Genomic DNA, 17,102 nt, shown 5'->3' on the forward strand with positions numbered 1-17,102 from the left:
TTGCTCGCTCAGCGTGGATCTAACGGCAGCCGTTACTACCTCCAGAGTCCAATTGAGCATCCCGGGATAACCAGCAGACAGGTCGCGTTGTTACGAATGCATTTCATATAGGCAGAACTGATGATTAGGCGTCCTGAAACATTCCGATGGCTCGCAGATCTCGTCTCAATTGCCTGTGATTCGCTTCACTACGAAATATGGCACCGCTATGAAACAAAATCCCATTGAATGAGTGCATCAGCTTCATGTCCTCTAACAAAATGAAGGATAAAATAAAAGTAAAATATGAACGTGGACAGCGGAATATCGAATATCACAAGCATTCCTAAAACACATAAATCACAGTTTCAAACGGACTGTGCAGCACAACATCGTGGCGACACAGACTGGGTCTCAGCGGACACATGCTACGCCGGACACTCCGCGCACTGACTAGTCGGATCACAGATACGTCCCGCGGACCTCGGGCGAGTGCAGGCAGACGGACACCGCGAGCGACACACTAAACACGTCAGGTCTGGTACACAGTGCGCGATAGGCAACTCAGAGAGGCGTGATCCTCACAGTTCACACCAAACAACCATATTGCACAGCGCTGCAAGAACGCCATCTGCAGCCGAAAGTGACGCGCCAGGGACAAGCCTCGCACTAGAACGGACGCTTGAGCCCGAAAGGCTATGCGCCCTACTCCAAGTAAGACAATAGACCACATTGCACAACCAATGCTCACAGAAACATCCTCTTAAGGATCCAATAGGTAGGCGAAATAAAGACACTGCTCATAAACAAATACCCATTTCCTTGCCAACACAAAGAAGCCATTTCGAAAAGCTATCACCCGGCGCCCAACGTTCATTCAACCAGTGGTAGAAGTCGGTTTCACTGCCACCAAACGCGACAGTGGCGCCTCTGGGCTGGAGAAGCAGCAATCATAACGCCAGAGGCGACAGACAGACTATGGCAACGCAGGGGACTGAATAATCGAAGCTGAGTATTCATGGGGAATGTAGGGGTCCCACAAGTCGCGTATAAGAGGGCGCATTACAGTACTCGCGAGTTCTAAATGGGGCACAGCGGCAGCGGCTACCAAAACGTCCGGCGGTACGGCCGCTACCGTTACACATTTATTTGTGCGCTTCTGTGTGCTGGCGGGGTAACGCGCTGTGCCGTATCACATCTACAGCTGAGTTCCATCACATACGAGAGGTCCTACCAGTCATCAACACTCGGAGCTCGGCGACCTGATGACCTCAGCCGTCAGTGATCACAGTTTTCTATGTCCACACTCAAGCATCTTCACGGCAGAATGGTGGTAACCTCCAGAGTGCTTGTTTGGGGTTGAGGGACGCATCGGCTACGGGGTAGCCATGTACTCATCTCGGGAGTCTAATGGCAGTTTCAGGTGTCCTGTCACCAACTCAGGGGTTCGTTGGTGATCTCAGGCGTGCTGTGGTGACCTCAGGATGTCGCTTTGAGTCCCATGGTAGACAGATTCCTGCGTCCAGCAGCGATCTCCATGGGTCCAAGACTCCACTGACTCGCTCAGGTTTCCTGTGGCGGTCTCGATAAGACCAGAAGCAGCCTTGCCACTCTGGCGACGCTAGCAGTGTTCAGGCGTTTCGGTCCCCTCCGGCGGCCGACCCCTGCAGCGGTTTCGACTGAGACAGGTACGAGCAGAGTCCGGTCCGCAGCGCCTTGTATCGCTTCAGCGAGTGGTGCTCCAGCACTGCCGGCGGTCGGGGCACGAGAGGTCGGTACAGCACACACGAATGGACACACCACATACAGACAGTCATGCCTGGTTATATCCGTTGCAAATAGTGATACGATATTTTTACGTGCATTCCAAGACCCTTGAAGGTACTATTGCAACACCAAGTCAAAGATGAAAGGTCCAATCAAAGCCCAGCTCCTTCGGCACAGGGTGATGAGTATGTGGTAAAAGTTGCATAAATTGTCAAACTCACTCAACAGAAGACAAACTCACTCGTCTGTTGCGCGCGGCGGTCTGGTCCGTTCAGAGCCTACCTTTGAGCACGTTGCCGCTGTCTGCTATCGTCCGTCCCTGGGTCTTCCATATTCGGTGGAATTCGCACATCAGGCAGACGTAGTACTCGTTCAGAACATCCATCACAGCCAGTCGCATGTTACACTCCCTGAAAATCGCCAGCGAGATGTCAGAGCAAACTTACCGATACTGGTCGGAATGGCACACCGGGGAATTGAGCACTACTGGTCTTGTGGGCTTCCATGGGGCCAATAGGTCACCACACGGAAGTTCAGTACCACGCCGGCCAGTGACCACCCCGCCCCCGAATGTTTGTCAGTTCCCTGCTCAGTGTCTGTCGCCTCCCCCCCCCCCCTCTGAGCGTCCGCCAGCCGCCTGCTCCGCCGGGACCCACCTGTTGAGCACGCCGTGTCGCAGCGCGTTCAGCGCCAGCCGCGTCACATTGATAGCCAGCACCATCAGCGGAAAGTTTTGGCGCGGGTCGTGCGAGAGCCGGTACAGGTCGGCCGACAGCCGGCCGTACTGCGGAGCCGTCACCAGAAACACGGCGTTCACCAGACTGAGCAGGCCGGCGCCGCGCAGGTCCGTGGCCGGGTCACTGCCCTGGGGGCGGGACAGAGGGCGGGTCACTGCCCTGGGGCGGGTCAGAGGGCGGGTCACTGCCCTGGGGGCGGGTCAGAGGGCGGGGCACTGCCCTGGGGGCGGGTCAGAGGGCGGGTCACTGCCCTGTGGGTTAGAGGGTGGGTCACTGCCCTGGGGGTCAGCGGGCGGGTCAGGAGCTGGCTCAGTTGCCGGGGGTGTGACTCTGTGAGAGGACAGGTTAGTCGTCAGGCCACTGCCCTGGGGTGGGACAAGAGTGGGCCACCGTCCCGATGGCCAGTGGGCGGGTCAGTCGCCGGGTCACTGCCCACGGTAGGTCAATTACAGAATGATGTTGAGCATTGTTAAAAACGGTAGCTCCGGTACATCAAATCATGAAATTAAACCTAGGCATACCAACCATCACGGTCAGCGTCATGAAGAGTGACATCTACCCGCCGTCACGGCACGGCAGACTGGTACTTCCGTCTGCGTCTGGCGACCGGTCGACGCTCTCACCTGGAAGCCGATGCTCTCCCAGTGGTGGCCGTAGCGACCGCAGTCCAGCCGGGTCGACGTCAGCTTCTTGTAGATGGTGGTCAGCATCTGCACCTGACGCGCCTCCTCGTTCTCCAGAGGACCTGGACACGGCGCGGCGGAAATCGGCCGGCGGTTAGCGCTGGACTCACAGAATACGGAACATACATCATCGCCGGGCAGCTGGTAGTGCTCTGAGTTCACCAGCAGACGACATGTAACGTGTAGCGTCTCTTCGCGAGCAATCATAGACATATTATACGGTATTTCGAAGAAACAAATCGAGCGAATCAAATTCAGTAATCAGTTTGTAACAACCAGAACTTCGCGAAACGAAAGGGATGTTAGTTGCAACGTGAGATCACGGACCTCTGAACACCTCTATGATGGGACTCAGTGTACAGAGGTCTATGGTAAGATAAATCGAAATTGGTAGAACCACATCCGCATGAGTAAACTATTCAATCAACCGACATCAACATTGAGCGAGTCTTCGTCCATATTATGCAAACAAATGCAGACAATATCCAAGGAAATGACTGCCACCTGCCACAGACGCCACAGCAGACAGCTGGGCTGTGAACTGTTGGCTGTGAACAATCCTAATTAGTAAGTCATTCGTAAGAAAGTCATCAATCGGCGCGCCCTAAGGCCCCAATAAACAAACAAAAGTCATTATCAACATCCGATATTGTGGCACTCACTGTGTGCTATGGCGAATATCCTGTCTCTCTCGGGTACTAAACGTTTGTCCAGGGCGGGCGGACCCAGCAATCTGCAGAACAGAAGCCTGCAGCCGGGCTTCCTCTCCATAGTTGGCTGGATGTTGGCCTGAAATAATAATTATCAAAGCTGGTTTTCAAAGCGCCAGATGGGGAAGTGGTGTCGAGATCGAGATATTATGACATACACGTAAAAACCGCTTTACCAGCTTAATTTCCTAAAGCATAACATCTGTGTTAAAAATATGCATCAACCAAGTGTTGGCAGCCCTCGGTAAACATCGAAGGATTGGAATTGGATGCTTGTTCAATGTTGCTAGAATTCGCAACGATTCTGGAATTGTCATTTACCGTAGGATGCACTGATGGTGCATGCCCCTGAGACTACAAATTCCTTCAGCACTAGCGCCTACCATGTGGGGAGAGAGGTCCTTCTCCCTGAAGTACTCCCAGACGTCGGCGAACTCGAGGCAGGCGGTGGCGGCCGGAAGATGCTGCTGGTCACCTGGGGACGGCTGCTGGCCGGCTGGCGCACAGTGTACGTCCGGCAGAGCGTCCCACTCGTCCGCTGCTGCCTCGTACTGCTGCCTGCGACCAATGGGCAAGGTTAGGGGGGGGGGGGGAACACAGCTGTCAGGGAGTTAATGCAGCTCACTTGTGAGCATGTGGGTAATATATAGGTACCTACTGTCAGCTGCTAGTGAATCTCAAGACTCAATCAATATCATACATATGAGAGTGATGTCGGCAGAACCAAATGGAGTGTCTGCGCCTGTATATGTGTGCCACCATCTGCAGTATGGACTGGGCATTGAACAATCTTGGAAGCAACATATGTAAGCCTTCTCAATAGCAAACATTCAAACATCTTAAATGGGTTTATCTCTCTTCTGTTAATCACAAGCATATGCATATTCTAGCTTCATGTCAGACATCTAACTGGTGTTTGACCCTGGTAACAATAGCAATACATATTACATACTTGTTCAGCTGTTCATCCTCCTCTTTTGTAGCCATGCTCTTGCTGAACCCTTCTTCAGAGTTATCCATAATGTATACCTACACCACCTAAAACCAAAGGATATATTTCATTAATGAAAATGGTAATCATTAATGGTAAATGATAATGATCCTTGGTGGAAAAGCAGGAAATAATGAACCAGAGAAGAAAAAGCAGACTGAATACCCATTACCCACTGAACATGACAGAAGCTACAATGTACAAAGTTACTATTTCAGACTCTCCATTTAAAAAATAAATATTTTCAATTTAAAAAATGTAAAACGCACAGCACACTACGGCAGCGAAAGCTTTAATGCCCGTTCTGTGAAACACCTGCCCAAACAACAGTCTGAAGAATACCCTCCGAAGGAGAAAAACAAAAGGGGCTGTCCAAATACCTATACCGTAAAATGGGGTGTACATACATACACTGGATGCTGATACTGATGCAGCAGTGATAAAGAGCATGGTTATATTATTGATTTAAGTATTATGTTCTAAAATATTAAAGTTGGCAGCAAAGCCGGCAACCGGAACAGCATCGGTTCATTTTTATTCCGCAGATCAAGAGACTACAACATATGTGACTGAATATTACATAAAATTGACGGCTAGACCTATCTTAAATCTGTTAGTCACCCTGCTTAGTTTCCCTTACCTAGAAAAGAGGAAAAAGAAATACTGCCATCAAAAGAAGTTGGACAAAAGAGCCGAGCTGCTATGCGCCCTAACCCAAAACAACAACGACGGTGAAAACTGATTCATACTTACAATTCAATACCCTCTAATTTTCTGCTTCAAACATTGGCGGTACACATGGAGGTCCCCGCTTCAAAATTAGTTAATCCCTATAATATAGACATCATTCTATAGAGAAACTCATGTTTAGTAAGAATAATGTGGTTTCCAGTTATCTGATCGATAATTTTAAGACCAAAAGCTAACTAATCGTATTCTTACCACGATCTCGGTGGAGCCGCACGACGGTCTGTTGTCAACATGTCAATTGTTGTTAAATACCATTACGCAGAAATGTAGTATCTTCATAAAACCCAACACACTAGGGGAACTGTGGGAAACCGGGGTTTTGGGTGGGGGGGGTACTATTTTTATGAAAAAGTGATAGATATACACAAATAATTTTGGAATTACGGTTCTGTATTTTTAATTTTTAATAGAAGAGAATTCGGTAATTTTCTTTTTCGGTAAAGCGCCTCACGAGATGCGCCAGATCTGTCGACGAATGATAGCGACTTTTCTGAAAAGTCTTCAGAAATGTTTCGTTCGAAAATATTTTCGTTCGTGCATTTTCTTTATTTTCGTTTTTTGGTCCGTGCATTTTTTTGTCTGTACATATTTTCATTCTTCGTCCAACATTTCTTCGCCTGTACTGTACATGTTTTCGTCTGTGGCCAACTCGTGGCGAAGCAGTGCAGTGCCGAAGGCAATGCCTTAGGAGAGATTACAGGCAATAGTAAATCAAATATTTTTAGGTTAAATGGTTATGTATCTGGCTTCAGGCCGAAGGCCTGAAGCCTGATGCATGACCACTTAACCTGAAAATATTTGATTTACTATTGCCTGCAATCTATTCCTGCAAGTAACTATTTCCTTATCCGGTAGGCAAAAATCAGTAGGTTAGGTTAGGTTAGGTTAGGTTAGGTTAGGATTCCCGGTAGGCAAGAATCAGTAGGGTAGGTTAGGTTAGGTTAGGTTAGGTTAAAGGTTTCTTAATGCCTGGTAGGCAAAAATCAGTAGGTTAGGTTAGGTTAGGTTAGGTTAGGTTAGGATTCCCGGTAGGCAAGAATCAGTAGGTTAGGTTAGGTTAGGTTAGGTTAGGTTTCTTTATGCCTGGTAGGCAAACTCAGTAGGTTAGGTTAGGTTGCTTTAAGCTCGGTAGGCAAAAATCAGTAGGTTAGGTTAGGTTAGGTTAGGTTAGGTTAGGTTAGAACACCTCTTTGAATTTCATCGAGTAATAATCGCTTTTCTCAAATTTAAAGTTGTCTGCGCTTTAGACATACCAATTTAAGCTCGGTAGGCAAAAATCAGTAGGTTAGGTTAGGTTAGGTTAGGTTAGGTTAGGTTAGAACACCTCTTTGAATTTCATCGAGTAATAATCGCTTTTCTCAAATTTAAAGTTGTCTGCGCTTTAGACACCCTGGGGGTGCGTTCTTTGAGCAGATTTCACGTGAAATTTCACGTGGAATCGGAAGTCAAGCCGTTCTTTGCCGATTCCACGCGGAATTTCACGTGAAATCCCGCGGAATTCCACGTGAAATACGGGAATCGAAAAAGCTTGTCCCGAGCGCTTTTTTCAAGATGGCGACGCCCAGTGGAGGAGGGAATGCGAATGTGTGCGTATGATATGGACTGGTTTTGCGGAATGTGTTACTAAAATGTTACCGTTTTTACCAAAAACTTTTTTAGCGATTGTTTCCGCTGTTACTAACCAGCAAACTGGTGTGGAAATATTAACCGGTAGGTATTCTTACAAGCTGTATGCACACCAGAGACTTTTCTATAAAAACTCCATCTGCCTCTCATCACTTAAGATGCATCATCGGACTTACCGACAATACAAGCAACGCTAAGTTCAATGCATGTTTCACTAATCTGGGCGTATTACATTTATGAAGCCTCTGCGACAATTGCGCCGTGAAATTCCCGGGCTGTCGGCAAAGAACGCATCAGCTGACTGAGCCGTGAAATTTCACGTGAAATTTCCGTGCAAAGAACGCACCTTTGAGAACCTTGGTATTGTTTGTCATTTCTAGCTGCGATAAAAAATTGTGCACGCGAAACGCATCTGATATTTTTGCAGCCTTGATTGTTTATAAATTGTGTTCATCCGCCGTAACCAGCATGGCGTCAGCGTCGGTTGCGAGGGGTGAGGCATGTGGTGTTTTGGGGTCAATTTTGCCAGCTTTAAATGGTAAGCTGATGCATTTTACTGGCAGGGAATGTTAGATAGTTGGATTATAGCATGTTGTGATACTAATTGGATTCATATAATTAAAACGAAAACGCTTGGGGACCTCCGTGTTTCCGACCCAAACATTTTATTTTAAATAAAAATGGAAAATAATCTCCCCAAGAATCCACCTCCAACTTCCCCGCGCACCCGTCGTCCAACACCTATCGCAAAAATAACACGCGCAATATTTTGATGCTAGCACGCCGTTATTGGAAAAATATTTTCCTTATTTTACAGCACCATGCTCTGAGAGAGTCTAAAGTGCGGACATCACGATTCACGAACTCACCGACTGTAGTCAGCGCCTCGGGGACTGTCACTAACAGGGCTAGCCACTAACCAGATGGAATTACAACATTTTGGAAGGCTCTAGCTCAAGAGGAACCACCGCATGAATAGTATGGGATGCTTCCTTTCATCACTATTCCCTAACGCAACCAACATGCCGTTATCATATTGGAAGCAATCGGCCTGGCTCTTGACATCATACTTTCGACAACTTGACCTAGCCTATCACGATCGTCGATAAAAGAGCATAATACTGAAAACAAGGTTTATTGACTTTTGGTGCTGAATATTTCTAAGCGGATCGAGCATGTTGTCAACTGCGCTCCCGCTTTCGTTCTCTCACACGCCGCGAGGAGGCGGTCCACAAAGCTGACCGGCAGACACAGACCCGCTCCTCCAATCACAGCCCAAAAGGGATTAAACCTTTCGACACACACGTCTCTCACGTCCCGCCCGGGGAGCGTGCCAATGACATCCGATGCAGAAAACTCGCTCACAGTTCCAACTGCCGTGTCGTGGGCAGTGGAGCGACCGCCACGCCGACAGACGATGAGTGCATTGCGGTGTCTTCAGAGTTCATCATGCGGACGCCTAGAGCCACTGGTGCACCGCGTGATGCGTCTTCTTGTGACGTTTAGACAGGAACATAGCCGCGCGGCTCACACGACCACTGCCCGTAATTCAGCGCGTGGCAATACCGACGAGTTTGTCAATACAACTGCACATCAAACCTCCGGCCTGCTCACCTCGACAGGCGGGGAACAGAGAGCAGCATAGATTCTATACCTAGACTTCGATAAAGTGCTATTTATCTATCCTATAACAGGAGCGAGAAACAGGCGGATCCAGCGCAGCAGGGCAAAGCAACGGGAACAAACGTGTCTTATGGAGATTCTCCAGCGAAGCGTCGCGACACTTTCACAGAGGAAAGTGACAGTGACGCTCCACGAATGGCACAAAGTATTACAAAGTCATAGAAATTATAGTATCACTATGGCAATACAACAATCCTAACACAGCGGAGCGGCGGGCGCAGCACAGAACAGGGTGCGTGTGGACGGCGGAGAGGTGCTAAACTCATGTGAATGAAGTCTTTTTAGCGCAAACGAGAGCCGTAGAAGTCAAAACGGTTCACTTTTCAGCGACGAGCCGCTCACTTGTTGCGGCAGCAGTGGCGGATCGGGCACTCGACGTTGTCGCAGCCGTTGGCGGTGTCCGGGTGCGGTCCGTCGCCGATCTGGTCGCAGTACCAGAGCCGCTCGGCGTCCAGCCGCGGCGCGGCGGCGGCCAGCGCACGCAGCGCCGCGCCCGTCAGCCGCCAGCAGCCGCTGACGTCCAGCAGGCGCAGCGAGCAGACGGCGCGGCAGCCGGCCAGCCGCCACACGGCCGCCGACGTCAGCCGCTGGCAGCCCGAGAGCAGCAGGCTGGTCAGCCGCGGCCCGGCGCCCGGCCGGCAGCCGCCCGACGCCGGCACCAGCAGACGGCCGTTCTTGTCGCGCGCCAGCCGGCAGCGGACGGCCGGCGGCGGCGCGCTGCACTCCTCGTGGCTCTCGCAGTCGTAGCAGTCGGCGTCCGGCGGCGCGGAGCCGCCCGCCTCCTCGATGTCGGCGTGCTCTGCGGCCGGCGGCGGCGGGCAGTGGAGGTCCAGCTGGTCGACCAGCCGGTCCACGCAGCGGTCCGTCAGCCGCTCGCAGCCCGACAGATCCACGTGCTCCAGCCGCTGCAGTGCCGCCGGCGGCAGTCTGCGGCAGACACCGCGCCGTCAGCTAACGGATCAACATCCCACCGGCACCAGCACGTTACGTTCAGGTGCCATATCATTTAGAACAGTACACGCAAGTAAATAAGTAATATCGCTACGCTGATGTCAAGTTTAGATGACGAGATGTGGTTGATGCGTAATTAGCGGTTCCTGGCAGGGAGGGGTAAGTCAATGTCTATGCTACGAGTACATGCACATTTTAGCAAATCAGTGAATTTTGAGACATCGGCGACATCCAGTTAAATACAACTTTACAATAGATGCTAACTGGCCCGTTGAAACGCCACGTATGCAGAAGATAGAGAAGTAAGCGGACGGATACGGTAGTGTTTACAGCTGATAAGGATGATGTTTCGTCATCAGAGTTAGGCGCAATATCGCTGTGCTCAGGGCACGAAAAACGATGCCTATGAAAAACCGACTGATGCAATACAGACACCATTACTAAGCACATTCGGAATCGTCCACAATCTACATCGGTAGGGTAGTGACGTTTTCATCGTCACAGCATGACTAGCAAAAAAAAGCATCGTGGTTAGTGTGCCAAACTTTGCGGCGGGGAAGACTATCCCATAACGTCTCCCACACTGCAGCGTCGGGTCCTGTCCGCCCTGACTGCCTCCCCGCCCGGCGGCCGGTACCTTTTGAAGGAGCAGTCGCCGATGGGTGTGTAGCTCACGTCCAGGTGGCGCACGTTCGGACAGAGGACCAGCAGCTGGCGCAGCTGGGTGCTGCCCAGACCCTGGCAGCCGGCCAGCACCAGCTTCTGCACGTACTGACCCACCAGCGGCAGCGTGTGCGCCGTCAGGCTGCGGGACGGCAGGGACTGGCTGTCACGGGCGGAGGTACCGAAGACGGTCGGGACAGCCGGCGCCAGCTGCGGTGGACACTGTGCATAGAATGCAGCATACCATAGTAAAGAAAGATTATGTTATGACATTACTGAGACTCGGGTGAATCGATGTCAGCATACACGGAACGGAGTCACAGACACTAGAAACTGGAAACTTTAACACGGGCCATTCGGTGATTATTAACGAGCGCCAGTCTGAGAATGAACTCGGATCAACACCGGCCACTTGTTGTTACGGTAAATCTGCGACACACGCCGAATGTCCGGTCGCTCACCTTTTGAGTCTCCGGCGCTGCTCGGCCGCAGTGTGGGAGTCGTCGCGCCTCTGCACGGAGCCGTAGTACGGGTCACACTCGTCCACGTCTGCGTCCAGATCGAGCAGCTTGCTCTGGAGCGCCGACTGCAGCATCAGCTCCTCGATGACGTCACTCTGAGCAGCGTCACAGTCGGCTGGGAAACGGCAAATACAACGGTCGGCGTGTGGCGTCACTCTGAGCAGCGTCACAGTCGGCTGGGAAACGGCAAATACAACGGTCGGCGTGTGGCGTCACTCTGAGCAGCGTCACAGTCGGCTGGGAAACGGCAAATACAACGGTCGGCATGTGGACGTGACCGAGCTGGGATATGGGCGGCCGCATAGCGAAAACAATTGTGTAAATATCAACTACTGACAAATAATGATGTGTTTATACTTTATTGCAGTGTTCTAAAATTGGATTTTGGTTGGGTGTGACGATGATGACCAAAAAAATCTAGGATGAAAAAAAAAACAAGTGAAAACCTATATCACTTTCGCAATAAAGGCGTAACGCTACGCTGGCTGATAATAAAAGAACATACCATTCCTGACCACCAAAACTAACCGAAAAAGACGATGCAAATAGGTAAGGGTGATATACGGCAGAATTATAACTTTAGCATCTGATCGCCAAGTGTTTCGAAATCCGTCCCATTTTATCCCAACCTTTGTGTTTGATTGAGACTAATGAAGTTAAGAATCACCCTTGTCTCTTATGCAGCTAAGAATGAATACCTACTTCAACCAGTGAGATTTCATTTTCCTCACAAGTCAAAATGCATTGTCACAATAGGGTTGGGCAGGGGCGCGGGAACTACTTTCCGACTGGGGGGGCACACCATAATAGAGGTCAACCTAGGGTACCCCCAAATCTAGTTTTCTCACCGGTTTTAGGCCACTTATTTTTCACCCCTCGGCTTTTCCAACAAAAAAGAAAACATTTGCAAAAAAAGTGTGGTATTCCGTCTCAAAGCTGTGGGGGCACCGCCCCCACGGCCCCAGAGTTGGGGGGGCAAGCTGCCCCCACTGCCCCCCCGGCTCCCGCGCCTATGGGGTTGGGACCTATCTGCATGCTCTGTATGTTTTGGTAAAATAAAAAAGCTCAGAATTTTTAATGATTTAATTTAAAATCACTTTGTTAAAAAAATGCCTAGTTAGTTCAGAAATTAATTATTTGTGGCTGAAAACAACTTGCTTCTGATTGGTCGGGCTAATCATGACGTCACATGTAGGTATATAACTGTCTGTATATTTGGCGCAGTTGAGACATACATTTTCTATGTATTTTCCTATGGTAAATCGGAGTGATTGGTCGTGTTTTCAGTGTCTCTTTATTTTGCGCTGGTATTGCGTGGCTAAGAAGTTTTATCAAGAATGGCATATACTAAAATGTTCCTTTAATAATGGAGCTTCAATATCTGTGAGTTTTATTGGCAAGCGAAAACTGATTTCGCTGTTATTTTATCTGGAAATTACTCATTTTTTTAGGTCAATATTCAAAATATTTTACGGGAACAAGTTGGCACTTTTCTTGATTTTTGCACTCAAATCGCGTGCGATTCAACTGTATTGGAACTTGCAAAGAAGCTTGGTGATTAATGAACTGTGTTGTTATGGCACTGTTTGCAAAGCATGGATAATGAAACTCTGCCAAAGACTTAGGCAATGCCTCAAGTAATACGCAGGAGGGACAGAATTCAGAGTCCGATCGAGAAGAATCGGTGCAAATGCTACGAAGACCAGGCAGCTCTGATACAATAGCTAGTCGTCTCACTACTCTCACTCCATTAGACCAGCTGATTCCTGACAGCACCGACTCGGATGCAAAGATGGAGCTCATCTTCCAAGCCAGAAACCAGTTCTTTGATGGAAGATGTGATGCTGCCTCTGTCTCTGCTTTGTTGGCCACTTTGGACGGGGCGGAGCTCCGCTCCTTGCGTGAGCGGTTATTCGCCTGTCATCCAGAAATAGTTCATTCGTTTGCTGGCCGTTCCCTGATTAGGTGCAATACGGGGAGCTGTAATCAGGGAAGTAACTTTCCATATGAAAGGGGTGCAGGTGCACCCCCGTCCCCCATCCACTAGAAGTGCACCCCCATAGGCTAAGCGGCGCCCCACACGCCGCCCCACACGTTTAGCTCTAGAGCAGATGGCGAGGGTGATTTCTCGGCTACATTCCATCTCGGCGTCGTGATGCTTGTGGGCTTGGAAAGCGTCCAGTCGTATGTAGGGTAGTGTAGGGGTAGGGTTGAGTTCAGTAAGGTCCTTACATTTGAAAGGTTTGAACAACCCGCAATCAGCACAACATACCACAAGTTAAATAAAAAACTACCAAACTCCGCCCAACTAATATTAATAAACATTACAGCCAAACTAATGGCCTAAATAAAAATATATCTCAAATCCTAACAGTTATCGCGGGTGATGGCGCCATGAGTTGCTATTATCCAAAACAGATGCAAATAAACATGTTTGTATGTCCTATGTATGTTTGTTTTAAAAACGTTGCAGCGGCGCTGGGAACTGCAGTCTTAGATCTGGGTATGTTTGGCATCTGCAACTCTTCATATACACATTAACCCTATTTCGGACGGGGAGACCTTTCAGGATTTTCTTGTACAATTGCCAAACGCCGCGAGACATTCAGCTCATATTTGGTGACTTTTCCTAAATGCTCATTGCGCAACATCTCAGCAAAAAAAAAAAAAAAATGCCGGGTCAGGTCAGGTCAGGTAACCAGAGCGGGTTAGTTGACCCCACCTCAGAAAAGTTTGCAAACACGTCAGAGCTTGAGTTTTTCACGAAGTTATTTCCTCTCATCAAGTCTTCAAAACAGTACCTGCAGTATGTGTCGTTTGTATATCTCAGAATTTTTGATCTGTGACCTGAGGTTAGCTCAGAGTCGTGACCTTAACATTGCAAGCCTATGGAAAAGTATTGAAATGCGACCTGCACCTCGAGTAAACGAGTCAAAACCACCAATTCTTTAAGAATTATGACAAATTATCTTATCTGTAATGATCCAGGTGCCATTTACTGACAGGGACACCGGAGAGGGTTATCTGAGCCGAGATCATGTGAGGTGATATCTACCATACATCAATGCTCACAATACTTACAATATTGACAATGCTTTTGCTTACAACACTTACAATACTTACGATGAGACCAGCAAGCACTCTGCCGTTACAGTTCTAACTTCTGTTTCGAAAAACGACGTTACACACATTCGCTGCCAGCATAACATGTATTGTTTGACAGTAACAAAATACAATTGACATCTGAACCCCAAACGGACCGCCATCCACTCAAATTTTATAACCCTGACCGGTCAGGGGGCGAATGGAGGTCATTTCCTGGGCATTACACTCAGCCCTTGCACAAAATATCTCACCTCACAGTGATCATTACAACAATAGCACCGACTTGATAGTGGATTTCAAAGTACTTGCATCAGCTATTCCTGCTATTGCAGACGATCATCTCCTCAGGGTAATGTTGTTCGGGACATGAACGAAGATCGTTTTCGGAGTTTCATAAGTGCTACTGCAACAGCCTGGCACAAAACAGGACTTGTACGCTCTTCTCTGCACTTTGCCCTTCAGTATATCACAAAAGAATTGCTTAGAATCCATCTTACGCTTCTTTCACAGTCTCCCTTGCCACCGTAGGGCGTAGATAGATTGCTGTTGCTGGTAAGTTAAGGCACGGTAGATAGAAATTACCTCGGTTCTCAACGCCTTAAGTTATTTTCATAAAAAAGAACAAATAAATGATCAATAAGATGACAGGAATGTAAACATTTTAATCGTAAAGTAGTCCAAATATTGGAATGAGCTTTTGCTTTTCAGCATCCTCCGATTCATCATCTTTATCATTTGAAAATTCGAGGTACAGGGACCCGCAGTTGCTTCTGTACACACTAGTATTTCAGAGTATTCTTGGCCTGTGACGCCGTTGGAGGCGATTTGGGGAGTGATTGTAGGCTTGTTGAAACCGCCGTTTGAAAGGCTTCAAATTGATATAATGGTCTCCTAACTTAATCATCTTTTTATGGTTGTATCGGCAAAACATTGTTTTTAGTGCTATTTCCTGCCCCACTCCTTCTGAAATCTGGAACCGCTTATTGCATTCACTCCTGCCATCTAACGATGGTCGTGCTAGTTACTAGTTCCGGCGCTAGTTTCTGCTCCAGTTTTGCACCCGGCACAAACTCAAGCGGCTCCGTGGCTCGACCGGTGAGGATCGGACCGAGCCGGCTGCCTGGGGCGCGGTTGGGTCGCAGGCACAGCTGGAGAAGGGGACGGGAGCGGGGGGGAGGGAGGAGGTGGTCACGTGGTCCGTCCAAGCTCGCGCACGACCTGTCCCAACTGAAGCGAACGCTCCGAAAGTGAACTTCAGCTGCAGTCCTAGAACAGGTTTTGTGGATGAATATTGCCTTGATGCCGAAAAAGATGGTCGGTATGCCTAAGCCATTTCGGGCTCTAAAATCGAGCTATAGAGCTTTGCGGAAATACGAGCGTGTTGCCTGTGACGAGAGGAAGCCGATGATACCCCATTTCAAGGTCCCAAGTCATTGGTTGACCTTGCAGGCCACGACAATGACTCAAAAGTCGGGAAAATCGGGACCTGTCAGAGCTTCGTGTTTTTTTTTTTTTCATGATTCTTATCAAGAATTTTATGTTCAAACTTTGATCCCAGATGAAGTCTTCATGCATTCGGTTCGGCCAGATCGGGTCGGATCGGGTCAGGTCAACCAGTAGGGGTCCTGTCGGGTATTCATAGTAGTTGGGTGTCAACCACCACTGACAGTTTCGTAACATGTTACGAAGGCACAAAAATAACTACTTCGTAAATGTTCAAATGGTTGCTGAAAAATCGAGGAGGTTCCGTTCGACCGCCCTAAAAGTGCGAGCGTTAAAAACTGTAGGGCCAAGTATTTCAAGAAGTTTATAGTTATCCTATACACAATTAAGTGTTTAACTTAACCGTTTTACTCTTTACCTATATGGACTAGTCTCAGCTTACAGGGTTGGGGTGCGCCATAAAGAATTGCCCATCGATAAATTCACTTTATTTCCCAATGGGATGAGGCATAAGTAGGCCATCTTTTGCAAAATCGAAAATTTGTCTCCAATCCTGACAGTGTAGCTAATTTTGTATATCCTCGTCCACTGTCTTTGCTACGCTCCTGAAATACGAGGTCGTCTTAACATGCATCCGCCGCTCCTGAAAGTCACGATTCAACACTGGGTGCTGGCTGCTGAACGCTCTTTGGCATTAAGAATGCTGGGCACAATTTAACCCGCGCCCAGTAGGACTATCGGCGGACCCTACCACCCGTAGGGGGGGGGGGGTGTTTCGGTCCCCCCCAAGATCTCGGAAAGTCACTGGCTTACTTTCAAAATTCAAACGGCGTTGGATAGCCCTACCACGGAACTACCTGGTGACTAAATTTCATTGACCTCGGTCCAACCGATGACGTACAGGTCAGGTGAAAGGTCGAATATTCACCGTTTACAGGCATTTCAAGAAATGTGTTGTAAAATCGAGTAAAAGGCATGTTATTGAAAATTACCGATGCGGGAATGGTCAGTAGAACACATAGTATGCTATTTGACGTCATTGATACCAGGTCAGGTCACAGAGGTCAGGTCACTGGAGGGCACAATACGAAAGTGTCGTTTGATACATGCTTTATGGTCCATTTTACATGACAAATGAGATTATGTGGGTCAGGCAACCTTTGGGGCCAGTTTAGGTCATGTCCTGGTGAAGGTCAGGTCAAGGTCAGGTCAAATAGGGTCAAATTTCAAAGTTTATATTTTGGCACAAAATGGGTATCGATTCGATGCAGCTCGTCATGGGGAGTTTAATGGTGGACTTAGTTTTGCGCCGCGAGGCCTAGAATTGCAAAAAAATTGAGTTTGAAAATTTGACGTCATCAATTTTGAACAGTGTTTTCGCTGTAACTTAGCCAAAAAAGAGGCATCAATCTAAAAGTTGTTATGTGGAAAGAAAGTGGGAGGGAGTATCACATATAATCCGTTTTTCAAAATTCGAAAAACGTTTTGGTTTT

At 48.5% G+C, this 17,102-nt stretch overlaps 2 protein-coding genes across 6 annotated transcripts in view; both read right to left on the minus strand.

Moving 5' to 3' along the window:
• Nucleotides 1-85: 85 nt before the first annotated feature.
• Nucleotides 86-7,965, minus strand: LOC122383260 (ELMO domain-containing protein 3-like). 3 transcript variants are annotated; one of them, XM_043369512.1, is made up of 9 exons: nt 7,906-7,965; nt 5,621-5,652; nt 4,829-4,914; nt 4,260-4,434; nt 3,829-3,955; nt 3,107-3,228; nt 2,403-2,611; nt 2,029-2,156; nt 86-1,726 (listed from the first exon to the last, which is right to left on the minus strand). In XM_043369512.1, exons 3-9 carry the CDS (start codon nt 4,894-4,896, stop codon nt 1,611-1,613), a joined length of 945 nt encoding a protein of 314 aa, XP_043225447.1. In that variant the 5' UTR covers nt 4,897-4,914; nt 5,621-5,652; nt 7,906-7,965; the 3' UTR covers nt 86-1,610. The 3 variants fall into 3 exon arrangements, with proteins under 3 accessions (XP_043225447.1, XP_043225446.1, XP_043225448.1); XM_043369511.1 differs by lacking the exons at nt 5,621-5,652; nt 7,906-7,965 and adding an exon at nt 5,810-6,327; XM_043369513.1 differs by lacking the exons at nt 5,621-5,652; nt 7,906-7,965 and adding an exon at nt 5,508-5,607.
• A 397-nt stretch (nt 7,966-8,362) lies between these two features.
• LOC122383262 (F-box/LRR-repeat protein 5-like) overlaps nt 8,363-17,102 on the minus strand; it is a 51,285-nt gene continuing 42,545 nt past the window's right edge. For all 3 annotated transcript variants that reach the window (XM_043369516.1, XM_043369514.1, XM_043369515.1), the window contains 3 exons: nt 11,002-11,176; nt 10,515-10,682; nt 8,363-9,853 (listed from right to left, as the gene is read on the minus strand). In XM_043369516.1, the coding sequence (XP_043225451.1) occupies nt 9,265-9,853; nt 10,515-10,682; nt 11,002-11,176 (932 nt within the window). In that variant the 3' untranslated portion in view covers nt 8,363-9,264. The remainder of the gene's footprint in view (nt 9,854-10,514; nt 10,683-11,001; nt 11,177-17,102) is intronic.

This window comes from Amphibalanus amphitrite, unplaced genomic scaffold (assembly GCF_019059575.1).
Source record: "Amphibalanus amphitrite isolate SeventyFive unplaced genomic scaffold, NRLGWU_Aamphi_draft 000159F_arrow, whole genome shotgun sequence".
NCBI classification, from domain to species: Eukaryota; Metazoa; Arthropoda; class Thecostraca; order Balanomorpha; family Balanidae; genus Amphibalanus; species Amphibalanus amphitrite.